The sequence below is a fragment of the Heptranchias perlo genome, chromosome 25 (assembly GCF_035084215.1).
Source record: "Heptranchias perlo isolate sHepPer1 chromosome 25, sHepPer1.hap1, whole genome shotgun sequence".
Taxonomy (NCBI): domain Eukaryota; kingdom Metazoa; phylum Chordata; class Chondrichthyes; order Hexanchiformes; family Hexanchidae; genus Heptranchias; species Heptranchias perlo.
Window position 1 is genome coordinate 39,918,940 of NC_090349.1, and position 23,346 is coordinate 39,942,285.

The 23,346-nt window shown below is 46.6% G+C and overlaps 1 protein-coding gene across 1 annotated transcript; it reads right to left on the minus strand.

Moving 5' to 3' along the window:
- Positions 1 to 7,121: 7,121 nt before the first annotated feature.
- On the minus strand, positions 7,122 to 17,068 carry LOC137342325 (uncharacterized). The gene is made up of 6 exons (XM_068006263.1): positions 16,832 to 17,068; positions 14,082 to 14,906; positions 12,939 to 12,966; positions 10,618 to 10,812; positions 9,158 to 9,230; positions 7,122 to 7,353 (listed from the first exon to the last, which is right to left on the minus strand). The coding sequence occupies exons 1-6, from the start codon at positions 17,066 to 17,068 to the stop codon at positions 7,122 to 7,124; spliced, it is 1,590 nt and encodes a 529-aa protein (XP_067862364.1).
- Between the last annotated feature and the right edge of the window lie 6,278 nt (positions 17,069 to 23,346).

The window sequence follows — 23,346 nt, forward strand, 5'->3', positions numbered from 1 at the left end:
AAGGTAAGAGGCAAAAGCTGCTGGTTGGACCTGCAAGAGACATGGTGGATAAATTTTCCACTTCAGTGCTCCCAGCACACAGCTTTCCATGCCAGGAACACATAATGGGAACCCAGACTTGCGCCATCCTCTATGTGCTCCTGGTGTACAAAGCTCTGTGCTTGGCACACTAAGGATGCAAATGTACCCCACTGATGAAACTGTATCATTGGAAAAATGATAAAACACAAGATTTTCGATGGAGGAGATCAAGCTGTAATGATTCAGCCATTGAGAGAGCCATTGAGTGCTGTGAGAAGGGTGGTAGTTGTATGCACTGCGAGCAATCTGAAGGAAGTTGATGAGTATAAAATGGAATCAGCAGCTAAAAGTCTAGAAGGCCATTGGCATGAAGGAGGAACAGAGTGAGAGGAACTCCCAAATTAATGGAAAATGAGACAAAGGATTAGCCACCAACTGCAGTAGGGGGATTCAAGAGGAAACTAGATAGCCATAAACATCGTTTGTTGGGAGAATATGATGGTCAAGTTCTTTGGAGATGGCAATGACAAATGGTTTACCAAAGCAATTGACAAAAATGAAGTATCGTGTGTTGGCTGTTCCTTTAAATCCAGCTAAGGTGATAAGCCATTTAAAAAAACAACTGCAGTTCATATTCTTGCAGCTAGCTTAACTCAATACAGGGTTTCAAGTTTTGTCATTACAGGCTTGAGAGAGAAATAATTCAAACTTAAGCAATGCTGCGTGATTGGTTCAGTTTCTATATGACTATATGTTAGTTCCTTTTTTTAAATTCGTGCGCTCAATTATTCAAAATCCAGGAAGTTCCAGTAACACTTTTCCAGGATATAAAATAAACTGTTCTATTTGAAGCTAAGAAACTGTTTTGAAAATTTCTGAGGTAGTCAATTTAGAAATTCCTGAGGGCGCGGTGAAAGATCGGTTTGACACTTCCAAGAGATAGTTTAGATTAGGTAAAGGGGCCGGTGATAGTAAGAAATTGAAGAAACACTGTGTAATATAAGAGTTATTCACAAAGATTTAGGTGTCCACTTGACTCAGTCGGTATCCCTCTTGCTCCTGAAGCAAAAGGTTATGGGTCTTGGTATTAACATGGAGCAGGGAACTCAGCAGGTGGGTGGATTTTCGGGTGGGAAACCCGGAAGTGAAGTAAGTGCGTCGGAATCTGCGACCGCAACTCAATTGAAGGTAATTATTTTTGCTTCCGGGTTTCCCGTGCGACAGCCAGCCAGATTGACTGGGGTGGCTGTGCATGACATGGGTGGAAAACATTGGTCGGGGGGGTGGGGCGGGGGGTTGCCTTTGTAGAACATAGTGGGAGGGGGGCCTTTGGAGAAGATGGCGGGCAGGAAGGTGATCAGGTCGGCGGTCGGATATCGGATCAAGATTCGGAGGTGGCGGGGGGGGGGGTCTCGGCCATTGAGGGGTCTCAGCCATTGGGGTGAGGGGGGGGGGTCTCCCATCGGGGTGGGGGTCGGCCAATCGCAGGGGTCCCATCGCGACAGGTGAGCTTGTTGGGCCTGGAGGGAACGCTCCTGCTCCTCCTGGCCCACAAGCAGTGCACCAAAGGCACTTACGTCATGGATTGACCATTCTCGCCTCCTTTCACCTGATGAGATTCAGAAGGCATGGGGAACTTACTGCTACGGCACTCACAAAGGGGGCTGGATCCAACAGGCTGCTCTCCATACAAGCCCTTCTTTGGAATAGTGCCGCATCACAAGCTGCTGTGAAAGCTACTTACTTACGCACACTACAAAAAATTCTTTGTTCACTTGATATCATTTTTTTTTTGAAAGCAGTTTAGGGGCTTTCAGGAATTTCTGGCTTACGTGAGATTTTTAAGATTTGAGTTAAATTTAACAGCAGTATTAGTTAGGGGGTTCCCTAGGGGAGGGGGAGGGGGGAATAATCCAGACCCAAAGGATTGACATGGTCCTCAGTAAAAATTAACATGAAGGCAATCACTACAGAAGATTTTCACTGTTACGTTTGAATGACATTAATTTCATAGAATCATAGAATCATAGAATCATAGAAGTTACAACATGGAAACAGGCCCTTCGGCCCAACATGTCCATGTCGCCCAGTTTATACCACTAAGCTAGTCCCAATTGCCTGCACTTGGCCCATATCCCTCGATACCCATCTTCCCCATGTAACTGTCCAAATGCTTTTTAAAAGACAAAATTGTACCCGCCTCTACTACTGCCTCTGGCAGCTCGTTCCAGACACTCACCACCCTTTGAGTGAAAAAATTGCCCCTCTGGATCCTTTTGTATCTCTCCCCTCTCACCTTAAATCTGTGCCCCCTCGTTATAGACTCCCCTACCTTTGGGAAAAGATTTTGACTATCGACCTTATCTATGCCCCTCATTATTTTATAGACTTCTATAAGATCACCCCTTAACCTCCTACTCTCCAGGGAATAAAGTCCCAGTCTGTCTAACCTCTCCCTGTAAGGGGAAGCTAGATAAATGCATGAGGGAGAAAGCAATAGAAGGATATGCTGATAGGGTGAGATGAAGTAGGGTGGGAGGAGGCTCATGTGGAGCATAAACACCAGCATAGGCCAGTTGGGCCGAATGGCCTGTTTCTGTGCTGTAAAATTCTATGTAATTCTGTGAAACCCGTGCAGGAGAGATTAAATTAGTTTCATACTTAGAATCAACAACAAATTAAGTACCTCAACTATTTCAATGAGGTACATTGCCCCTTTAACAATCCGCCTGCTGCATTAAGTGCAAACACACCTGGGTTAAACCCGTACGTGGGCACGTTGGAGCCGGGTTGCAGTCGCGCTTCAAAAAGTTATTATTTTAACCTCCCATCCGCCCCCAACCCACCCATCCTTTGAAGTTAAAATTACCCCCCTGGTCTCAAAGATCCACTACAGACTTGAGAACCTAATCGAGGCTGACACTAGAGTGCAGTACTAAGGGAGTGCTGTATTGTTGGAGGCGTCATCTTTTGGATGAGATGTTAAGCCAAGGTCCTCTCTGCCAGCTCAGGTGGATATAAAAGATCCCTCGGCAGTATTCGAAGAAGAGCAGGAAGTTATCTCAGTGTACTGGCCAATACTCTTCCCTCGTCTAACACCACTAAAAATACAGATTATTCAATTGTTCATTCATTTGCTGTTTGTGGAACCTTGCTGTGCACAACTTGGCTGCTTTGGATACTTAACAGCAGTGACTGCATCTCAGAAGTAATAAATTCACTTTCATTCTTATAATTGCAATCGTTTTATTGTTTTTCTACATGAGGAGATAAGTGGAAGAGTTTCTACTGTAAGTATCTAACAATTGTATGATTGACATTTATTTGCTTGTTCATTTTCTGTTAAAAAAATTCGCTTAATGGTTTTAAAGTTAAAACAAGGTCTCAAGGTATGATGCTCAATGACGAGAGAGATCCTATGAAGGTACAGGATAAGACTGACACCTAAAGATAATTAAGGGACAGGTTTTGGTATTTGGTTATCCCAGGCAGGTTACAGAAAGCTTGCCTAGATCTCAATGTTAGGCTAGACACTTTTAAAGGCATGGGGAGTCTTGTTCACAAGAACAATCTGAGATATGAGAGAGAAAATAATTTAGAAAGATACAAAAGACACAACAGATCCAAATACATTTGCAGAATCTTAACTACTGTATTTTAGAGTCGACTGCAAATTGAGCAAGCTTACAACTGGTTTCAGCAACCTGTTCATTTATGTAGATAAGAAATAACAGAAGTGGAAGCACTGATCTCTTTCATACTCTAATCAGCATCTCCCCCCAAGTCTGATACCGCACCTGTTTCCTCTTTTTTAATGTTTCTTATTCGCATCACATTCTTCCTGCATTCCCATAGATTTTAGTTTATTTATTAGTCTTGCATGTGGGACCTTGTCAAAGACCTGCTGGAATTTCAAATGAACTATATATCGCATATAAGTCGATGTCTGTCTCAGTGGTAAAACAGGAAGTTTCTTTATTAAGGTTAGAACTGGAGGTGAGAATCAAGTCAAAAAGATGGAAGAGCTAGGAATTACATCACCAGTGTAGAAAAAAAGGAATCACAGAACTTATGAGAGACAGCTTTGCCAGGGGATAAAAAGGATTGACTGCAGGCAAGGAGGGGAAGCAGCAGCTGATGCTTCTTTTTAATGAAGTTTTCATTTGACAATTCTAATAGTAGATTTACAGAAGCTGTTGGCAGATATAAAATTGACTTGGGTACTCCAGTCTGATCAGAATCTGAGGTGCAACAGAAATTGAACCAGACCTGAGGGAAGGGAAGAAAAGACGTGAGGAATGACATTTTAAAATTTCCAGCTGGAATAACATCAGTTACTTGCTCTACACGTGCTGCACTGACATCTTCTCAGATTCAATAATAAACCTGTTCAACTGAAGGAATAGGAGTCTGACCATTTCACCCAGGTATCAGACCGGGGAATTTTTCAAGCAGCAAGTCACTAATTAATTATTAGTCAACATCCCAGTGGTGTCTTTTTGAAGACTAATTGGGAATGGTTTGTCTTTTAACACAGTCTCTCCCAATGTGTGCTACCAACACAGTAACACCTGGCAGAGTTAGCACAGCTGGCTGGCTGCCTTTCCTTCTGCAGTGCTGTTCTGTTTTAAGAGTATTTTCAAGATGCTCATACTGTAACAGTGGCAGCACTATTAAGGCCAAAAAGTTAAATAACAGTTATCAAAATAAAAGGAGCAGACTATTGTTATTAACCAAAATAATAAAATACGTGAACAATTTTCCTTTCTTCCTCTCTCTCTCTCTCTCTGTGTCTCCCTATACCTCTCCCATGAACTCAATAAAACATTTTCAAATTACACAGTGGCACAATCTGTCTATTTCTAGCGAGGGAGAGAGAGAGGAATTCAGTATTAGGTGTTTAAATATGCAACCAAAATCATAATTTTGGCAGAACAGTGGGAGTAGATCTGGCATTTGCCGTGCCATCTGCACAATGCTTAATACAGATTGAAGATGGTTCGCTCTCACGACGAATATTCTTTTTTGAACCGGGCCGGGATCTTCTGTGGGAATTCAGTTTGGGCAAAACAGCGCCAGATTTAGTGGCGCTCGAGTAGTCATTCTTCAGTTGGCCTTTGTTTTCAGCATTTGAATCATCCTTGTGGGCCGCCTTGGGGAAATCGGGGCTTTCAAATTGTCCGGCTAGCATCTGGTCCTGGAAACTGCACTCTTCAAAACACTGTCTTGGGCCACAAAGGGCAATTCCTATTTTATCAGCAAGCGCGTCTTGTTTTTTGATTTTATGCATAAAGAGTGAAAACGTGGCAGAGAATAGTGAATTAGCAATTTTCATATTCTGCTCCTTCAGATCCGCTGGGCTGCTACGCATGTAGGTTTTGCAGATGGTTTTGCAGGTGTTGTCTCTATATTGCGTTCCTCTTTCTTTCTTTGCGGTCTGTGCACAGAAAGAGGCTTCGTCAGTGGCAGTAATAACAACAGTAGCAATATGTAAATTGGATTAAATGGTTCTTTGAACAGCTGGCTTCATTCATTTCCACCCTCCCCCTAAAAGTGTTGGATTACGTGGCCCTGAAATTCATGGGCCCTGTGTGTGTTTGGGGGAGGGGTTTGGGCACATTGACAGCTGGAATTTGGGGCAGATCCACAGATCCCCCAGGGTTCTGTCTCCTTTTGGTTCCGTCAGAAGTCCCGGCACTTTTGGGACCAGGTGCATAAATACGTCATTGATTCCTCATGTGCTCCCTTAGCAACACCCGGGATGGCAGGACCAGCATTATTAGGGCTCTTTGATGAGGTTGGGGGGGTGGGGGTGGGGAGTTAAAATTCAACGGCCGGTTTTGGCCATGCAATCATGGGAACATAGGAACAGGAGTAGGCCATTCAGCCCCTCAAGCCTGTTCCGGGGAAAAGGCGGGAAAGTGGAGTTGAGGTAAAAATCAGATCAGCCATGATCTCACTGAATGGCGGAGCAGGCTCGAGGGGCCGAATTGCCCACTCCTGCTCCTATCTCTTATGGTCTTATGGCCATTCAATCAGATCACGGCTGATTTGTATCTTAACTCCATCTACCCGCCTTGCTTCCGTAATCTTTAATACGCTTGCCTAACAAAAATCTATCAATCTCAGTTTTTGAATTTTTCAATTGACCTCTAACCTCAATAGCTTTTTGGGGGAGAGAGTTCCAGATTTCCATGACCTTTGTGTGAAGAAGTGCTTCCTGACATCATTCCTGAAAAGCCTAGCTCTAATTTTAAGGTTATGCCCCCTTGTTCTGGACTCTTCCACTTGGGGAAATAATTTCTCTCCATCTAACCTATCAATTCCTTCTTAAACACATCAATTAGATCATCCCTTAATCTTCCATACTCAAGGGAATACAAGCCTAGTCTATGCAACCTTTCCTCATAATTTAACCCTTTTAATTAAATTTCATCAGTCAGAGAGCGATCGATCGCGTTGCCGAAACCAGCAGGAGAAACAAACTGACCATTAAAAAAATTTGGGGGGCTGCCTCCCAGAAGCCAGCAAGGTACCTCATCAAATCCCTCCCCCGTCCTGCTCAGATGGGTGTCCCAGTTGCACCGAAAATGGCGGAGGAGCCTACCCAGAAGGTTTAAATGACCCTGATCCCAGATAAGATCAAGGAGATGGGCAAGATGCAGACAGAAGTTCCAATGTGCCCAAGATCCACTCCTCCAGAGGCCCCACAAGGAACTTCAGTGCCTGTGGCCGAATAGCCTTTGGTACCTCACCCAAGTAACCGTTCGTCATGTGTAAGCCAAGGCAGTGGGCATCAGGAGGCTACTTAATTAAGAGAGGCGTCACAAGTAGGCCCAATCCTGTCCTAACCCAACATCCACAAATGTACACTTTCCAGCAGGGGTTACTGAACAGGGTTAGGAGCACCGAAACAAATTGCGATGCCCCTAGGCTGAGATATGCTAACTCAGCATAGTCTGGGGATTAAACCTTCTGGTCTGTATGGTGTGGAGCTATACCGTACAATGCATTCACCCACTAAGCCACAAGGGGAATAATTGCCTTATCCATATTATTTACTAGGAGCAGAACGCAAGGTGCAACAGACACAAAAACGTTTAACCGCCAAGATTCTTTGCTGACACCGTCACCATCCGCTGACCTGCATTCAGCTTACTCGTGTAAGTCTGCCGACTACAGGGGTGAAAATATTCAAATTTTGTTTTAGAAATGGTCAGCAGTTCTACTTTGATAAGGTGGCTACCTCCATGTCTTAATTTTATCGTTTCATTTTTGGAAAGGAAAATGATCAAGGCAGCAGCAGAGGCACTGCAATTGGCGCCAGCCAACCTTGGCCAGGGAGAGGATACATCAAGCACCAGCTTATGATTGCTAACTAGTAATCATCACTGGAGAGTGCATTTGTGTGGATGTCAGGATATGTCGGGATCAATCGCTGTCTAGGCTCACACACCATGGCCATTTTGACAAGGTAATGGCAGCCTAGCACACGTCAGTGCCTTAAGGAGAGGAGTGGAGAAAATCAGAGAGTAATATGCAGTACTGATATGTTTTCACTGGATGTTATGCCTAATTATTTACAAAGTATGCAAGCAATACCTAGGGGTAGTAAAAGATGCCATGTTGCACATCAAAGATTATATTTTCACTTTCAGATTTTCTCCAGTCCCTTACATTTCTGTAATTGTTTCCCGGAAAGACATATTCTGTACGCAAGAAGTATGATCAAGTGCTCTTCCATCTGAAAATTCCTAAATATTACTATATAGTTGAGTTAAACACTCACCAAAAGCGCTGAGAATACCCTCACCTTCAAACAAGGGGTTTTGTTTTTTTGTTAAATTGTACCTCATATTTTTGGCTGTTTTACTCTTTTATTTTTTAGTTCCTCTCCCCGCACTTGCCATTTCTACCTCAAAGGAAAGCCAATTGGCCTGCTCTGCGAATATTAGTCAACCACTAAGATAGGCTAAAGCTACAGGCTTATGGTAATCTTAAGTTGTATTTGTATGAGACTTGTAAAATTTAATTGGTGGTGGTATTGAGTCACCATTGGGAGCTGGAAGAATAGGCAGAAATTGGCACTGCCTGTTCACTGGCCATTTTGTGCTGCCCAACCACTTAAGGTCAGGCATAGATGGGCTCATCCCAAAACCCAGCAACAGGCTAATTGGGATATGATAATGCATAGTACAAGCACCTGCTCACCTCAGCACACTTATTTACACATTTTATGCTGGGATTGTACTCGGGGTCTCAAGAATCCGTTGGTAACCCATATCTAAGAACGTCTAAAAATGTGAAAGGAATGCAGACCTCTCTTAAAGATGCCCTCTCCATTTTGACAATCCTGAATTTTGAAGCGGAAAACTATATTATTTTAGAAGGTGTATTTTAGGGAGTTACATTTTTTTTGAAAATTGAAACATTGCTCGAGCCTATTTGTTGTGCAGTTTGCAGCTGTCTCTTTGCATTTTTATTTCAAATGCTAGCATGGGGCTCGCCATGAGAATTCTACAGCATTTATGTTTCCTGGAGGAAGAAGAGAAGGAGGGCAGGAGAGGTGGGTAGAGTGCAGCACAGTCACACTTTACAGCAACATAAACCACCCTCCAAGCTGCATATAGGGCCAGAGATAATCACGATTTTAGCCCAGAAAAACGGGTGGGTTGGGGGTGGGAGGGCGGTAACAATTGCAAAAATCTAAAACCCGCCTCCAACTCCCCCATTTCTGGTTTTCACAGGAGCGTAACGAGAGGCAGGCAGCCAACCCGCTCACAGGAGGCGGGTCGGACAATTAAAAGCTTTTAAAGAGGCTGAGGGCCTCCATTTTCAAAGCTTTTTTGATTTTAGCCCCTGAGGGCCAGTATTCCTGGGCCTTCTCCTTCAAGCCACAGGAGATGAGGCGAGAATACCCAGAACTGCAGGTAAGTGGCTTTATAGCACAGCTTGTGGGCCTGGAGGAGCAGGAGTGCTTCCCCCAGGCCCAACAAGCCTAGATGCAGTGACCCCCCCCCCACCCCCCCGCAATGTCCGACCCACCCCCCCACGATGTCCGATCCCCCCACGATGTCCGACCCACCCCCCACCGCCATGATGTCCGACCCCCCCACCCCCCATATCTAACACTTACCTGAACACGTCCTCTCCGTTGCTCTTCTCTCGTCCGACTGAGACCAGCCTGTCAATCAAGCTGGCCTGTCGGGCTGGAAACCGTCCAAAAAAAATGACGTCCTTACGTCAAAATCGTACGACGTCCGGGAAACCCGTACTTCTGGGTTTCCCATCAGGAATTCCATCCCCCCTCCCCCCACTTCGCCCTCTTCCCGACTCTGGGCTAAAATCATGCCCCATGTCTCAATTTGTCTGAGGAAGAGTGCATCAGTAGAGAGCCTGTGCTGAGCAGACCTCCACCCATGTTCCACCAAACGCATGGCCCTGACAGTGAAGGTTACCACTGTCCTCAATTTCTACGTGTCAGGATCCTTCCATATGCCCACAGGGGAGATCGCACACTACTGCCAGTCTACTATGGTCCCCAATGCACAAACAGTCATCTCTGTGTCCCGTACAATGACCTACCACATCCTACCCATTATTGGCCAGTGCTGTATCTCAACTCCCATTTGTCCCATTCCTTCTCTCTGATGAACACAAAATAATAGCAAGAAACTCTCTGCTACCAAATATTTATTCCCCATAATAAGTATTTTGTGCGTGTGGCCCTACTGTTGTGCGTCACTATGATTCCCTTTTCTGAAACTCTATGATTTATGTGCTTGTGAACCTAATCTGCTGTTCCTTTTACAAGCTCCACAGTGACTTAAGTCAGTGAGGTGGTCGTGTGCTGAGTGTCTGTTCGGAGCCAGCATTATATTTTCAAATAACTGTTGAAAGTGAAGCTACAGCAAAATGTCTGACAGTGAGCTGTCCTGTTTTCATTTGTTCTTACTGCTTTGTTAAGCAGGTGCCTTCATTGCTTAAGATTAGCTTTTTTTAAACAAAGGTTTAATGTTAAAAATAATTTGGCCCATGCACCTTTTAAATTGAGGGCAAGTCGGCATGAGGTACAATGACAGATGAGTTAGCAAGTGCGTTGTACAGGTAAATGAGCGTTGGATGTGAGGGAATGTGCAAGAGGTTGAAAGCATGATTCCAAGATGGTGCTTTTAGTTTATTAGCTTCAGCAACACTTCTGTTTATGCCGAACTTCAACAAAGTTTAAACTGTAAGCCTCGATTTTAACTCGGAGCGGGAATCGGACGGGCGAGGGGGTGGCAAACCGTCCTGACCTTGCCACCCCATGAGGCTCGGGTGATTTTAACTCCCGGGCCTCATCTGCATGTCCCCGGTCAATTGTCCACCCGAAACCAGCAGCTGCCAGCGGATGGGAGCCGATGTTGGGCGGCCGCCAGAGACCGAAGGAATGATCCCCAGCACCCAGGTAAGTCACGGGAAAGGGCTTTCAGGACAGTTTTGTTATTGGGAAGGAGCCCGGGGGCAGGGGAGGCCTAAGCTTTCCTCGTGGAGAGCTGGAAGAACACTCCTGCTCCTCCTGGACCCACTAATAAAGTGTTTTTTTCAAAAACTTACCTGTTTGGGCGTCTTCCAGTCGCCACTCTTCTTCCCGCCAGGCCGACCTGGCGGGAAAGCCACAACCGTTTCTCCGCTCAGGCCCACTGGTTAAAATAGCAGCCGGGTCCCAATCCGCATATTTAAAGAAGGACCCCGCCAGTTTCTGGAAGATGTCCTTCCCGCCCGCTGAGAAGAGCAGGTTTAAATGGAAGACTGCGGAAAGGGAGAGGGATGTTGTTGGGTAAGTACATCAGGCGATTTTAACTGCCCGCCCGGTTCAGGTTAAAATCGTCCCTTGTGTGTTTGATAGTGATGGAACCATTGCTATGATAAACTACACCATCTGGGCAAATCCCTTTTTTTAAATGTAACTCCCCGTTTCTTCTCAATTAATGATTCTAATAATATTGTTATAAGGTGAATTGCAACCATTCACTCGCCAATTTATGACATCAGCCAGTGAACCTATTTATTCTAAATGAGGGGAATGTGTCTTTAGCAATCACGATCATATATTTTGGATTTTGAAGTTTATTCAATAGTTTTTAAGGGTGTAAGGGTAACAATTAAAATGTTAATACCATGGGAGGATCCTCCAATGGTTTAGTGTGTTTCTCCAGTGAGTAGCTGAGCTATCGGAATGTATGGGTTTTGATCCTCACTCTCTGCTGAGTTAGGTGATCACAGCTGGGGCAGTGGTGGGGAAACCACAGTTAGCTTCAGTGTCAGGAAGAGGGGAAGCAAACGGCCTAGTTTCTGAATGCTGATCTTTATCCACTGGCTCCTGCTGGAAAGTGCACGTGTGTTACATAGAATTTACTGCACAGAAACAGGCCATTCGGCCCAACTGGTCTGTGCCGATGTTTATGCTCCACACGAGCCTCCTCCCACTCTATTTAATTCATCTCACCCTATTGACAAGTTTCTTTCTACCTCAAGTGCTTATCCAGCTTCCCCTTAAATGCATCTATGCTATTCGCCTCAACTACTCCTTGTGGTTCCACATCCTAACCACTCTTTGGGTAAAGAAGTTTCTCTTGAATTCCTTATTAGATTTATTAGTGACTATCTTATATTTATGACCCCTAGTTTTGAATTCCCCCACAAATGGAAATATTTTCTCTACGTCTACCCTATCAGACCCCTTCATAATTTTAAAGACCTCTTTCAGGTCACCCCAACCTGTTCAGTCTTTGCTGATAGCAAAACTGAGAGGTTATAACTATCATCTTTGTAAATCTTTTGTGCCCCTTCTCCAGTGCCTCCCTATCCTTTTTGTAATATGGAGACCAGAACTGTGCTGAGCTGGGTTGTGACCTCTGTTGCGATCAGAAAGCCTCTCTGTCAAGGCTCGTGCATGAATAATGGCCACTTGTGTGAGGTACCAAAACTCACAGTGAGGAGGAGCCCATTCTTCAGGAAGAGAGGGGACAAAAACTGGTGAGGAAGAAACCCCCCACAGTGCCTGAAATGTTAATGCCCATCTCATTGTTGCACTGAATTTCTAAGATATATTAATGCGTTGGATGTGTTTGCCTTTAGAACTGGCAACCAGCCATTGGATATGACTAGAATCACATGCTGGCACTCTGCTGGGATCTATAGTTCTAATTATCTCCACAGTAAGTTGAGTCACAGCTGTCAAGGTAAACAAATCCAACAAATTTTATATGCGTGTAAACAGAATGAGAACCTGATCTTTTTTTACGCTACATCGTCAAATGCTTCAGAATGACATTAAATTGCGGCCGCTGCATGTTTACATCTGAAAGAATAATCCATGATGAATTGAATTATAGTGAAGCTGACTTTTCCTTTCTATGTGACTTTTTTATACTGGTTTTTGTATCAGTTTCAAAGCAATGCAAACCTGACGATATCGAGTCTTCCTACTGCTATCAGTTCAGAAGAATGATGTGTAAACAATTTTACAACACCAAGTTGTAGTCCAGCAATTTTATTTTAAATTCACAAGCTTTCGGAGGCTTCCTCCTTCGTCAGGTGAACATCGTTCACCTGACGAAGGAGGAAGCCTCCGAAAGCTTGTGAATTTAAAATAAAATTGCTGGACTATAACTTGGTGTTGCAAAATTGTTTACAACAGTTCAGAAGAAAGCAGAGCATTACGCTTGCATATTTAAACACAGTAACAGTGCTCTGGTAACCACCATCTAAATGCCAGTGAATCTTTTAATGCTACTAAAGAGCTGCCTTTCTTGTCCCCTCTTTACAAACTTTAAAACCTTAAAAGGTGTATCAGCAGGATCTTCCCTCAGGGAATTAACTCAGTTGGGTTGAGTCCATAATGCAACAAACCGCATTGGCCGTAAATTGCTCACGTCGGTACGGCAACGTCCGCAGCAGCTCCTACGAGTAAAAGGTACGAATTTACTGACCGCGGATCGGAGGCGTACACTCGCGTGAGTTTGAAGATTTGAAAAAAAAATCGCGACATCAGCCCAGCCTCTGGCCGACGCGCCCTGGGAAATGGCTGTGAGAATGGAAGCCCCCCCACCCACAAGCAGGCAAGTAAAACTCATTCATTTAAAGTGAACTTCTCTATCTTAGTGTAAATAAAAAATTTAACATATCTTATAAAAAGCCAAGCAAATGATTTAATTTAATGAAACTTACAGAAGTTAAAAGTAAAAAAAAATTTTTAATTTGTAATTTAAATTTTTTTTTTAATGATCAAAAAATATTGAAATAAGATTAATTTGACATTCCACATTGTTAAAATTTGATTTTTTTTTTGTTGTTTCACGGTCATTAACAGTCACCGCACTTTTAAAAAGTAGTGTAGGGCTGGTATTTTCCAGCGTACCTTTTGGTGGTGTAAGTATCTTTGTTCCAGCTGGGCAGATGGGGAAGTTTATGAATGTTTAATGATTTCTATGATTTCAGCATAGGCGGCCCTTTAATTCGGAACTGTCGAACCACCAGCGAGCCAGTGAGAGCAAGTTCGCAATTTCCTGCATTCGCAAACTTACTGCATCGATTCGCCGGCGGTCGGAGAGGACGCCATTGTGGAACGGCGTCCCGGCGTGAGTAATTTCTGGGCCTATGTAATCAGTGGAAGGAATGGGATTGCTGGAAGGAATGGGCTTTCCTCATTCCAAGCTTTCATATGTCCGTGTGTGTGACGCCAGTCAATGAGTGTTGCAAATTATCGGAATTGTGGGGGTAACATCACAGCTAAAGCACAATCCCCTTCTTACCTGATGCCGGCACACCGGTGAACCCTCTGGCAAAGGTCATAATATAGGTATGGGGAGTGGGAATGCTGGCTGATTTTACCTTTCTCTGGGCCAGAATTACCTACTCCACTTGTATCCCCCACCACTGCCAGCCGTAATTGTTACAACATGACCTCAGAAGTTTGAGCTGCTGTAAGATGCTCTTTCTTTGAGCTGTCGGAATTTTAAAGCAAGGCCTACGAGGTCAATTTGTTTTAAGCACAAGCGGCTGGAAAATGAACCTACCTTCTTTGCCGCAGATGATTTGCTCTTGAAATAGCATGTTTGGTTGTCTGATGCGTTGAGGTCGTGTATAGGACTGGATTCAGCTGCACGTTCTCTCGAGCTCGCTGAATTTGCTTTGGCACCGGAAGCCTTGTTCTTGTTCACTTTAGTCTTTGGTTGTACTGTTTTCCCTTGTGTTGATTCTGAAGGCGTCTTTGAACTTTTCTGTTGGCTTGACTGTGGGGTTAATTTTTCATCGCTCACAGTGTGTTCATGCTGCGCACGCTTTGATAGATCTGGGCCTGCCCCAGGCTTTTCCAAATTATTCTTTTGTGATTCGGTTAAATCTTTAACTTTTTTATCAAAACTTCTTTTAATATCCACTGTTTTATTTCCTGGCTTGGAACGTGAACTTTGATTGCCTGATATCTGTTTTTGGGAGGCAACAGAACTTCTACCTGATATTTTCTCAGTCACCAGTTTTTCAACCAATTCCTTCACAACGTCTTCCAGAACTTTTAAGAATTTACTTTCTTCCAAAACTATCACGAGGTCATCACATGAAACTTCGGATGAATCTGTGCAAAACTTGGATTCGTTTTGTGTCCCCTGCCTTTTGGATTTACTACTTACTGCTTGTTTTTGAGAACTGTGGTCATTTGGATCACTGAACGTGGTACTGACATAAGATGTATTGTCTTCATTTGTGTGATATGAGGATGAAAATGCTGACGTGCCATTGGATTTGGAGTCATCTTGATGTCCAGAAAATCCGTCCTTTGTAGAGGCTTCCGATGTCTTTGTTTGGTCATTCCCAGTGGTGTTTGCAGATCCTAACTGTGAAATCTGAAAGAAACAAATATATTCCCAACAGGATAAACTGCAGTATCAAATTCAGTAGGAATAACGGTAACTAGCGGTATATTCCCAAGCTAAATAAGGCACTTTGTGCTGTGAAAGAGAATCGTTCACCATGTAATGAGCAGCAAAAAGCATGGATGATAACAATGGTACCCATTCTGTGGCCCAGGGTTCATTGGTAACCTACTCTCCCCATTTCATTTCTGGCTCCCAACAGACCAGCTGGTCCATGGGCCTCTCGGCCTCCATTCCTAGCCTGCCCAGCTGTGGGATAGTGACCAAACTGAGACTTAGTGCTACAGCCAAATCCTGCGGATGCTGGAAATGCAAAATAAAAACAGAAAATGCTGAAAAACACTCAGCCGTTCAGGCAGTATCTGTGGAGCGGGAAACAAGAGTTAATGTTTCAGGTCGTTGACTGTTCTCAACTGTGTTTTCCAGCATTTTCTGCTTTTACGTCAGGTTTAATGCTGCTCCGTATCCTTTTTTTCCTGTCGAGCAAAAGAAGGCGAAGGAATGCCACTGGGAGACCAGGGTTATTCCAGCCACCAAACATCACGTGAAAGAGCAGTATTAAAATAGAACTTATTGGTCGTACGTTTTTCTATTCTGTTGAAGAATTGCCTGGTCTCTACTTGGCATCGATCGATAGTCGGCACAATTAAGTCAGGAGCTCACTGAGTAGCACATCCCAGGGGCGGACCCAGGTCCCAGCACTCTGTTACAACGCGTAGCATCATTCCAGGGAGTGGCCCTCAAACAACACATTGGTGGAGGCTATTGCCCTTGGCGAAAAGTTAGTTAAGCTGCACCAAAAATCAGCTTCTAGTTCTAGTTCAACCCTCCGCGATCTCTGCGCTCCTCCCATTCCCCCGCCCCACGCCTCCCCGTGCACGGCCGCCAATGGGGAGGCGCAAGAGGCAAGAATTGGAATTCCCTCCCTAAATCTCTCCGCCTCTCTACCTCTCTCTCCTCCTTCAAGACGCTCCTTAAAACCTACCTCTTTGACCAAGCTTTTGGTCACCTGTCCTAATATCTCCTTATGTGGCTCCGTGTCAAATTTTGTTTGGTAACACTCCCGTGAAGCACCTTGGGACGTTTTACTACGTTAAAGGCGCTATATAAATGCATGTTGCTGTGATTGGATTCAGGCAATTTACCAAATTCTAATTTAATAACATCATCCTGGAACGGCTCCGTTCTTTATTATGAAGTATATCATTCAGCAACATTCCGGGGAAGATTTTAACTATTGGTCGAGCGACCAGTGGAGCGGCTGGCTGACTGACCACCTGATAGTGCCAGCGGGAGGACTGGTCCATCTTGAGGGCTGGGCCACGTTACCACGCTGGTGGGAAGCTGCGAGCACCAAAAGGGCTTCCCGCTGCAGCTCGCCGGCTGTGGGCAGGCACAATTTGGGGAGGCCCAGACGTCAGCAAGATGGGGCTGGGTGGGGCCGATCGCAGAGTGTGTGCGTGTGTGCGGAGGGGAGCCCGAGCAACACCGGCCTTTGTTATTCTCGTGGAACCCCAAGGAGCACTCCTGCCCCTCCTGACCCTTTGAAAATCAATTTAAGCTTATTGCTTTGTTCCTGCTTGGCTGTACCTCCAGGTAAAACTGGGCGGAGTGTGAATGGTGTCTCCCAAAATGGTAGTCGGGGTATTATGTAGATCATAGGATCCCGATTTGCATATTTAAAAGGGTCTACCACCTGTAACAGGTGGGTGTCCTGCGCCCCCCCCCGCAATCCCCCACCAAGTGGTAGGCCCCATTCGGGATGGTGTCGGCCGAACCGGGAGTAGAAACGAGGCGGTAAGTTTATCCCCCTGATTTTCGGGCTAGTACCACCCTGCTTCTGCCCGGCGGAGCCAGTGAAAATGCCCCCCTCTGTCTTTCTAATTTGTACTCACTTTATCTTCCGATGATTCTTCATCATCAGCAAAGTAGGGGCCATATCCTGACATCCTTTTCCTTGCGAGACTCTTGTTGCCAACGCTTAGCTGGCAGTTTACCTGGAATGTGAAGAAGAACAATATCAGGATTTTAACTGGCGTCCTGTGAAGAAGGTTCAGCTCCAGGATCATCAGCTTCTTTTTTTTGCCAATTTTTGTCCCTGGGATGTGGGCGACACTGGCAAGGCCCAGCATTTACCGCCCATCCCTAGGTGCCCTGAGAAGCTGGTGATGAGCCTTCTCTTTGAACCGCTGCAGCCCGTTTGATGTTGGTCCTTCGCATGATGGCTTTAGGTCGGGAATTCCAGGATATTGACACGGCGACATTGAAGGAACCGCGATGCATGTCCAGGCCAAGGTGGTGTGAGGCTTGGAGGGGATGGTGTTTCTACAACATTGCTGCTCCTGTCCTGCTCAGCGGTGGAGGACGCAGGGGAGGGTGGTGCTGTCAGAGTAACCTTGCCAAGGTGCTGCAGCGCATCCTGTACACCATACACACTACAGCCACAAATGTGCCAGTGATGGACATGCATTGCAGTAGCAAGTGAACTACTCTGTCCTGGATGGCGTCGAGCTTCTTCAGTGTTATTGCAGCTGAGTCCATCCAAGGAGAGTGGAGAGCATTCCATCACACTCCTTGCAGATGGCGGACAAGCTTCGAGAGGGTCAGGAGGTGAGCCACCCATCACAGAGTACGCAGCCTTTGCCCTGCTCTTGTAGTTGATATGGCTGGCCCAGATTAGCTTCTGATTCAGAAGCTGTATTTAGTGCAAGGTAGGTAACACGCAGTCTGGTGTCTGTATCTGTGCAGGTGTGTTTGTTGTCAGTAGGAAAAGAGGGAGACCAAAGTTCTGAATAATACAAATGCACTAACTCGGAACAACTGCCAGTCCATATTCTTGCCAAATTCAGGTCAGTTCACTTATAATGAGCTAATACGGTTAATAAGGTTAATGTTGTAATAGTCAATGGATCGACATTATAGGTCTAACACAATGGGGAGAATTTTAACCCCCCAGGACGAGCGGGAGGGGGTTAAATTCTTAAAAATGTGAAACCCGACACCAACCCGTTATGAACGCGCCTATTTCTGGTTTAACCGGGGCGGGTTGGGTTTCGGGGGGCGGGCGAGTAACCTGCTCTCGAGATTTAAATATGTTAATGAGCTGCTCGCCTCAGATTTTAGCAGATATTTGTATTTAATGGCTGCGAGCCGGGTTTCCCAGGGCTCGGGATCCCGGCAGCTGAAGGGAGGCGAGAACTGCTGGATCCAGCAGGTAAGTGCTTTTCCAGCACTGCTTGTGGGTCAGGAGGAGCAGGAGTGCTTCCCCCCCGGCCCCCCCCCACCCCCAAGCTAACCTGCTGCAATTGCCCGACCACACCCGCCCCCCCCCCCCCACAACCTCCACGATCTGCCGACCAAACCCCACCCCCCGCACCCCGCAATCTCCAGGCCCCCACCCCCCCCCCGCAATCTCCGGGCCCCCACCCCCCCCCCGCAATCTCTGGGCCCCCTCCCTCGCAACCTCCGGGCCCCCACCCCCCGCAATCTCCGGGCCCCCAACCCCGCAACCTCCGGGCCCCCTCCCTCGCAACCTCCGGGCCCCCACCCCCCGCAATCTCCGGGCCCCCAACCCCGCAACCTCCGGGCCCCCTCCCTCGCAACCTCCGGGCCCCCTCCCTCGCAACCTCCGGGCCCCCTCCCTCGCAACCTCCGTGATCCCTCCTCTCCCCCCCCCCCCTCCCTCCTCTCCCCCCCCCCCTCCTCTCCCCCCCCCCTCCCTCCTCTCCCCCCCCCTCCCTCCTCTCCCCCCCCCCCCCACCCCCCTCCTCTCCAGTCCCCGGCAGCGGCCTTCTACCACAGGCCTTCCCACCCGACAACCACTCAATCCGGCCGGCTGCCGGGCGGGAAACGGAGAAGAAAAATTCAAATGAGGTCCTGCCGTTAAGTTCGGCAGGACCTCCGCGTTCCCCGTACTTCCAGGTTTCCCGGCCGCAGCCGGGGACCGGAGAGGAGGGAGGGAGGGAGGGAGGGATCACGGGGTGGTGGGGGGGGGGGGTGGGGGAGGAGATCCAGGTCGGTATCGGATCACAGTGGGTCGGCCTGGAGATTGCGGGGGAGGGGGCTTGGAGATCGCGGCGGGGTGAGGGGGGTGCGAGTGCGGTCGGCAGATCGTGGGGAGGGCGGGGGGGGCGGAGGAGGGAGGCCGATCGCAGCAGATTAGATTGCGGGGGCCGGGGGGGAAGCACTCCTGCTCCTCCTGGCCCACAAGCAGTGCTGGAAAAGAATTTACCTGCTGGATCCAGCGGTTCTCGCCTCCCTTCAGCTGCCGGGATCCCGAGCCCTGGGAAACCCGGCTCGCAGCCATTAAATCCAAATGTCTGCTAAAATCTGAGGCGAGCAGCTCGTTAACATATTTAAATTACTGACCTGTCTCTCGAGAGCAGGTTACTTGCCCGCCCCGGTTAAACCAGAAGTAGGTGCGTTCACAGTGGGGTGGGGTCGGGTTTCACATTTTTAAGAATTTAACCCCCTCCCGCTCGTCCTGGGGGGTTACCCCCCCATCCCCTCCCTGTAAATATCCGAGCCAATATTTACAATATTTCTATACATTCCTGATCATAATGCAACTATTTAAAAATTAATTTAAACTATGTCCCTGTTCATGTGATAATCATCATGTTTTTCTACAAACAAAATGTTATTACTCTTTCTGTGCTAATGCATATTTTGCTGAATGCAAAAGGATACAGGCTAACATGTCACAAAATCTTCTGCCACTTTGGTTTACAATGTTATTGTGTCATTGGCTTAAAAAGCTGATAGAGAGAGGGGCTGAAATCCATTGGGGTTTATGAGTACAACACATGGGTATAAGAAACCATTTATAGTTTAAAAGCTGAAAAACAAGTATTATTCAGCCTCTTGCTTGTGATGATGAACACCATGGCCTGAAATTTACTCCAATAGACGGCAACCTGCATCCTGCTCCCCGAGTCTAGAAGCTGGTACAAAAGGTGTTGTAGAATTTGGCCCTCGTTGCCACCAGAGCTGAAGCCTGTGCTTTCGTGAAGAAGGAGGCAGCAAAGAAAGAGCTTCCCTGATGTTTCCGTAAATGGTGGCTGTACAATCCAGAGTCACAGCTGCCGCTCGCTGCATGTCCTCGGGGACTAACGTCAGAGCCTGGTGTTTCTCGAACAGCCTTATTTTCAGATGAGTAGCCATCAGATCTGGGTCCCGTGGCTGTGAAGCCAAAGGCAGTTTTCTCCTCCGCTTCCACTGGGAAATTAGGGTTAGGGTCACCCCTGCCTCGCTCCTCCGGCTCCCTTGTGCTCAGTAAATCACCCAGTGCCACATCCTCACTGACACTTCTAATTCCTCCCTTGGGCGGATGTTTCTTGAGCTGGAGTTCGAAAGCAAGTGATGCAGGGGCTGAGGTTAACAGAGTTGTCGCAGAGGAAATTCTTCACTTTTCTTTTGCTGGCTCCCTGCCTCCCTTCTTTGGTAGCCTCTGTCAGGTCCTCCACTTGAAGAGACGCTTTCAAAGCGGCACAAAATCGCAAGAGCCGTCCATTACAGGTACCTGACAGTCAACTCACAGTGCCAAATACTCCCCTACTTACTTGCTACCTCCCCCGCCCCCCCAGTCTTGCTGGTGTAGTCTTCAGACATTCTCGGTTACACACCATCCCGACTTGGAAATATATCGCCGTTCCTTCATCGTCGCTGGGTCAAAATCCTGGAACTCCCTTCCTAACAGCGCTGTGGGAGAACCTTCACCACACGGACTGCAGCGGTTCAAGAAGGCGGCTCACCACCACCTTCTCAAGGGCTATTAGGGATGGGCAATAAATGCCGGCCTCGCCAGCGACGCCCACATCTCATGAACGAATAAAAAAAAAAGAAAGGCAGCCATCAGGTGCACTTACGCATTACCTTGAAAGTGTCGGTGAGGTGGAGACAGTGAAACCAACAACGGCATCACGCAGGAAGGTCCCTACAGGACACTACGCAGGAAGGTCCCTACAGGACACTACGCAGGAAGGTCCCTACAGGACACTACGCAGGAAGGTCCCTACAGGACACTACGCAGGACTGGCTCATTCAGCTGGTATTTTCTTTTAAAAAAAAGTACAATAAGACAAATGAATAAACATGTACAATTCATTGTTATAGATGAACAGCTTGTATCTCATTCAGTTTTTGCTTGGGACGATAAGCGTCATGAACTTAGCCTATTTGAAGTAAATGAAAGCCCACTTTTTACCATTGAATGATTGACACGGCAAGCGAGAGGGAGTGGACCATTAGCAGGAGGCAGCCAGGCTGATGGCTGTCGTTCCCTCCCCCCCCCCCCCCGCAGTTCCTATTCCTGACGCCAGACAACACCATGAATGGGCAAGTCTTGGGAACAAATTTCCGGAATGCCCAAACTCTGATTCCAGTTCAGGATCTGAGCAAAAATGTGATGTGGAAGACCACGAAACCAACAAAAGAGAATAGTGTTAGATTAGTTAACCCTTACCACGACACTGACTATATATATTATGGAGAGATGGAACACGTCTTGTCAAACACACTTGCTGGGGATGCAATTCACCTTGAGGGTTTAAGATCGGGCAGAGTGTAAAACAGGCTGGCGATTTGCTACCACCTGTTTTGCACCACTGCCCAAGGTGGACTTCACCACCACTTTGTGTAGAGAAAAAAAAAATCAGAATTGCTCCAGATATGGGGGTAGAGACTGGACATTGTTGCATCCCATTTTACGGGCATAAAACAGGCGCAGTGAGGGCCAATTTTGGGGACCGACGTCCTGTGCCGCAAAGACGCCTGAAAGACATCCAGCCCCAAGTTGGGTTGGACAAATTATCAGGCATCCCCAGCAGCCACCTCAAATAGGTTCGGGCCTAACGCCTGTTTTAGGACCCCTCTGCCAAATTGGTGCCAGACCTGCTCCACTAAAGATTCTCCAGTGGCCGCTGTGGCCCACGCAGCCGGCAGCTGTCACAAGTGATATTGGGTACGGTAGCATAGTGGTTATGTTACTGGGCTAGTAATCCAGAGGCCTGGACTAAAATCCAGAGTCATGAGTTCAAATCCCGCCACGGCAGCTGGCGAATTTAAATTCAATTAATTAATTAAATTCAATTAATTAAATAAAATCTGGAAGTAAAAATACTAGTATCAGTAATGATGGCCATGAAACTACCGGATTGTCGTAAAAACCCATCTGGTTCACTAATGTCCTTTAGGGAAGGAAACCTGCCGCCCTCACCCGGTCTGGCCTATATGTGACTCCAGACCCACAGCAATGTGGTTGATTCTTAATTGCCCTCTGAAATGGCCTCACCACCACCTTCTCGAGGGCAATTAGGGATGGGCAATAAATGCTGGCCTCGCCAGCGACGCCCACATCCCGTGAACGAATAAAAAAAATATATATATTAAACGGGCGCCTAAGGGTCCAATTTGGCGGTCGGCATGCACGCGCTCATTCCGCGCAGGAAGTAATCCGCCTGCCATATTAGTAAAGGCTCCTGCATAGGCGTCCGGGGTGCATGCCTGACACGGGCATTAGGCTCTTTGCAGATGCAAACAGGGGACTGAATGGCGGTTTGAGGCCCTCTTCACAACATTTGTTTGCGACTGTCTGTAGCTGGAGGCTGCTACCAGAAAGGTAAGTTACGTTCCTTTTGCTTACCTTATTGTGGAGCCTAAAAAGAATGATATATCTGACTAGAAATTCAGTCAGACCAAGAGTGAAAATTGCAATAAAGCTACAATATTTAAGGAGATTCACTGGCTTGCCACAATTTGTAGTGATGATGATGACAATGACAACAACAGCATAATGATTTAGATAGCACGTTTAACGTCAAGAATGTTCCAAGATAAGAGATGGGAAAATGGATGCCAAGACACAAAAGGAGAAATTAGGAGCTGTGACCAAATGCTTGGTGAAAGAAATGGGTTTTGAGAAGTTCTTGAAGGAAACAAGGGAAGTGTAGAGGTTTAGGGGGGTGGGAGGCACACGGTGGGGAGTTCCAGAGAATAGAGCCCAATATATAGAAGGGCACCTCAGCAAGCATCTGTGTCCTTTCATCTCTCTACTGATGTTAGCCTAGGTTGCATTCCACAGGCTCAAAAGGTGTTTCTGCTGAATGACCCCATAAACCTTTCAAAGGATAAAAAGGAAACATTTGTGCAGACTTACTTCACTGTTGTCCTCGCCGCCATAATTTATTGCTGGCAAGAGGCGGCTTGGAAGGAGAAACTTTGTGTAGAACTCCTTGTGACATCATGAATGGAGATTGCTGCCCACAGCCCATCATTCTCGTTTCATGATGTAACACCAGCTGGAAATTCTACACCAAACCTCTGCTCCATCTTTACCTTCACTCTGCCGTTCTAAAGCACGAACAACAGTAGCAGAGGGAGACTGGTATAGCAGTAAGTGTACGGGTATCCT

Bases quoted from the DNA above. Each gene is read 5' to 3' on its own strand.
- LOC137342325 (XM_068006263.1), bottom strand. From the start codon at position 17,068: ATGCTGGGCCTTGCCAGTGTCGCCCACATCCCAGGGACAAAAATTGGC. The intron at 12,967-14,081 runs GTAGGTTCATTT...TTTTACTCGTAG, and splicing joins AATCATCTGCGGCAAAGAAG to GAGCTGCTGCGGACGTTGCC. The intron at 10,813-12,938 runs GTGAGCAATTTA...CCCTTTCCGCAG, and splicing joins GCGGACGTTGCCGTACCGAC to TCTTCCATTTAAACCTGCTC.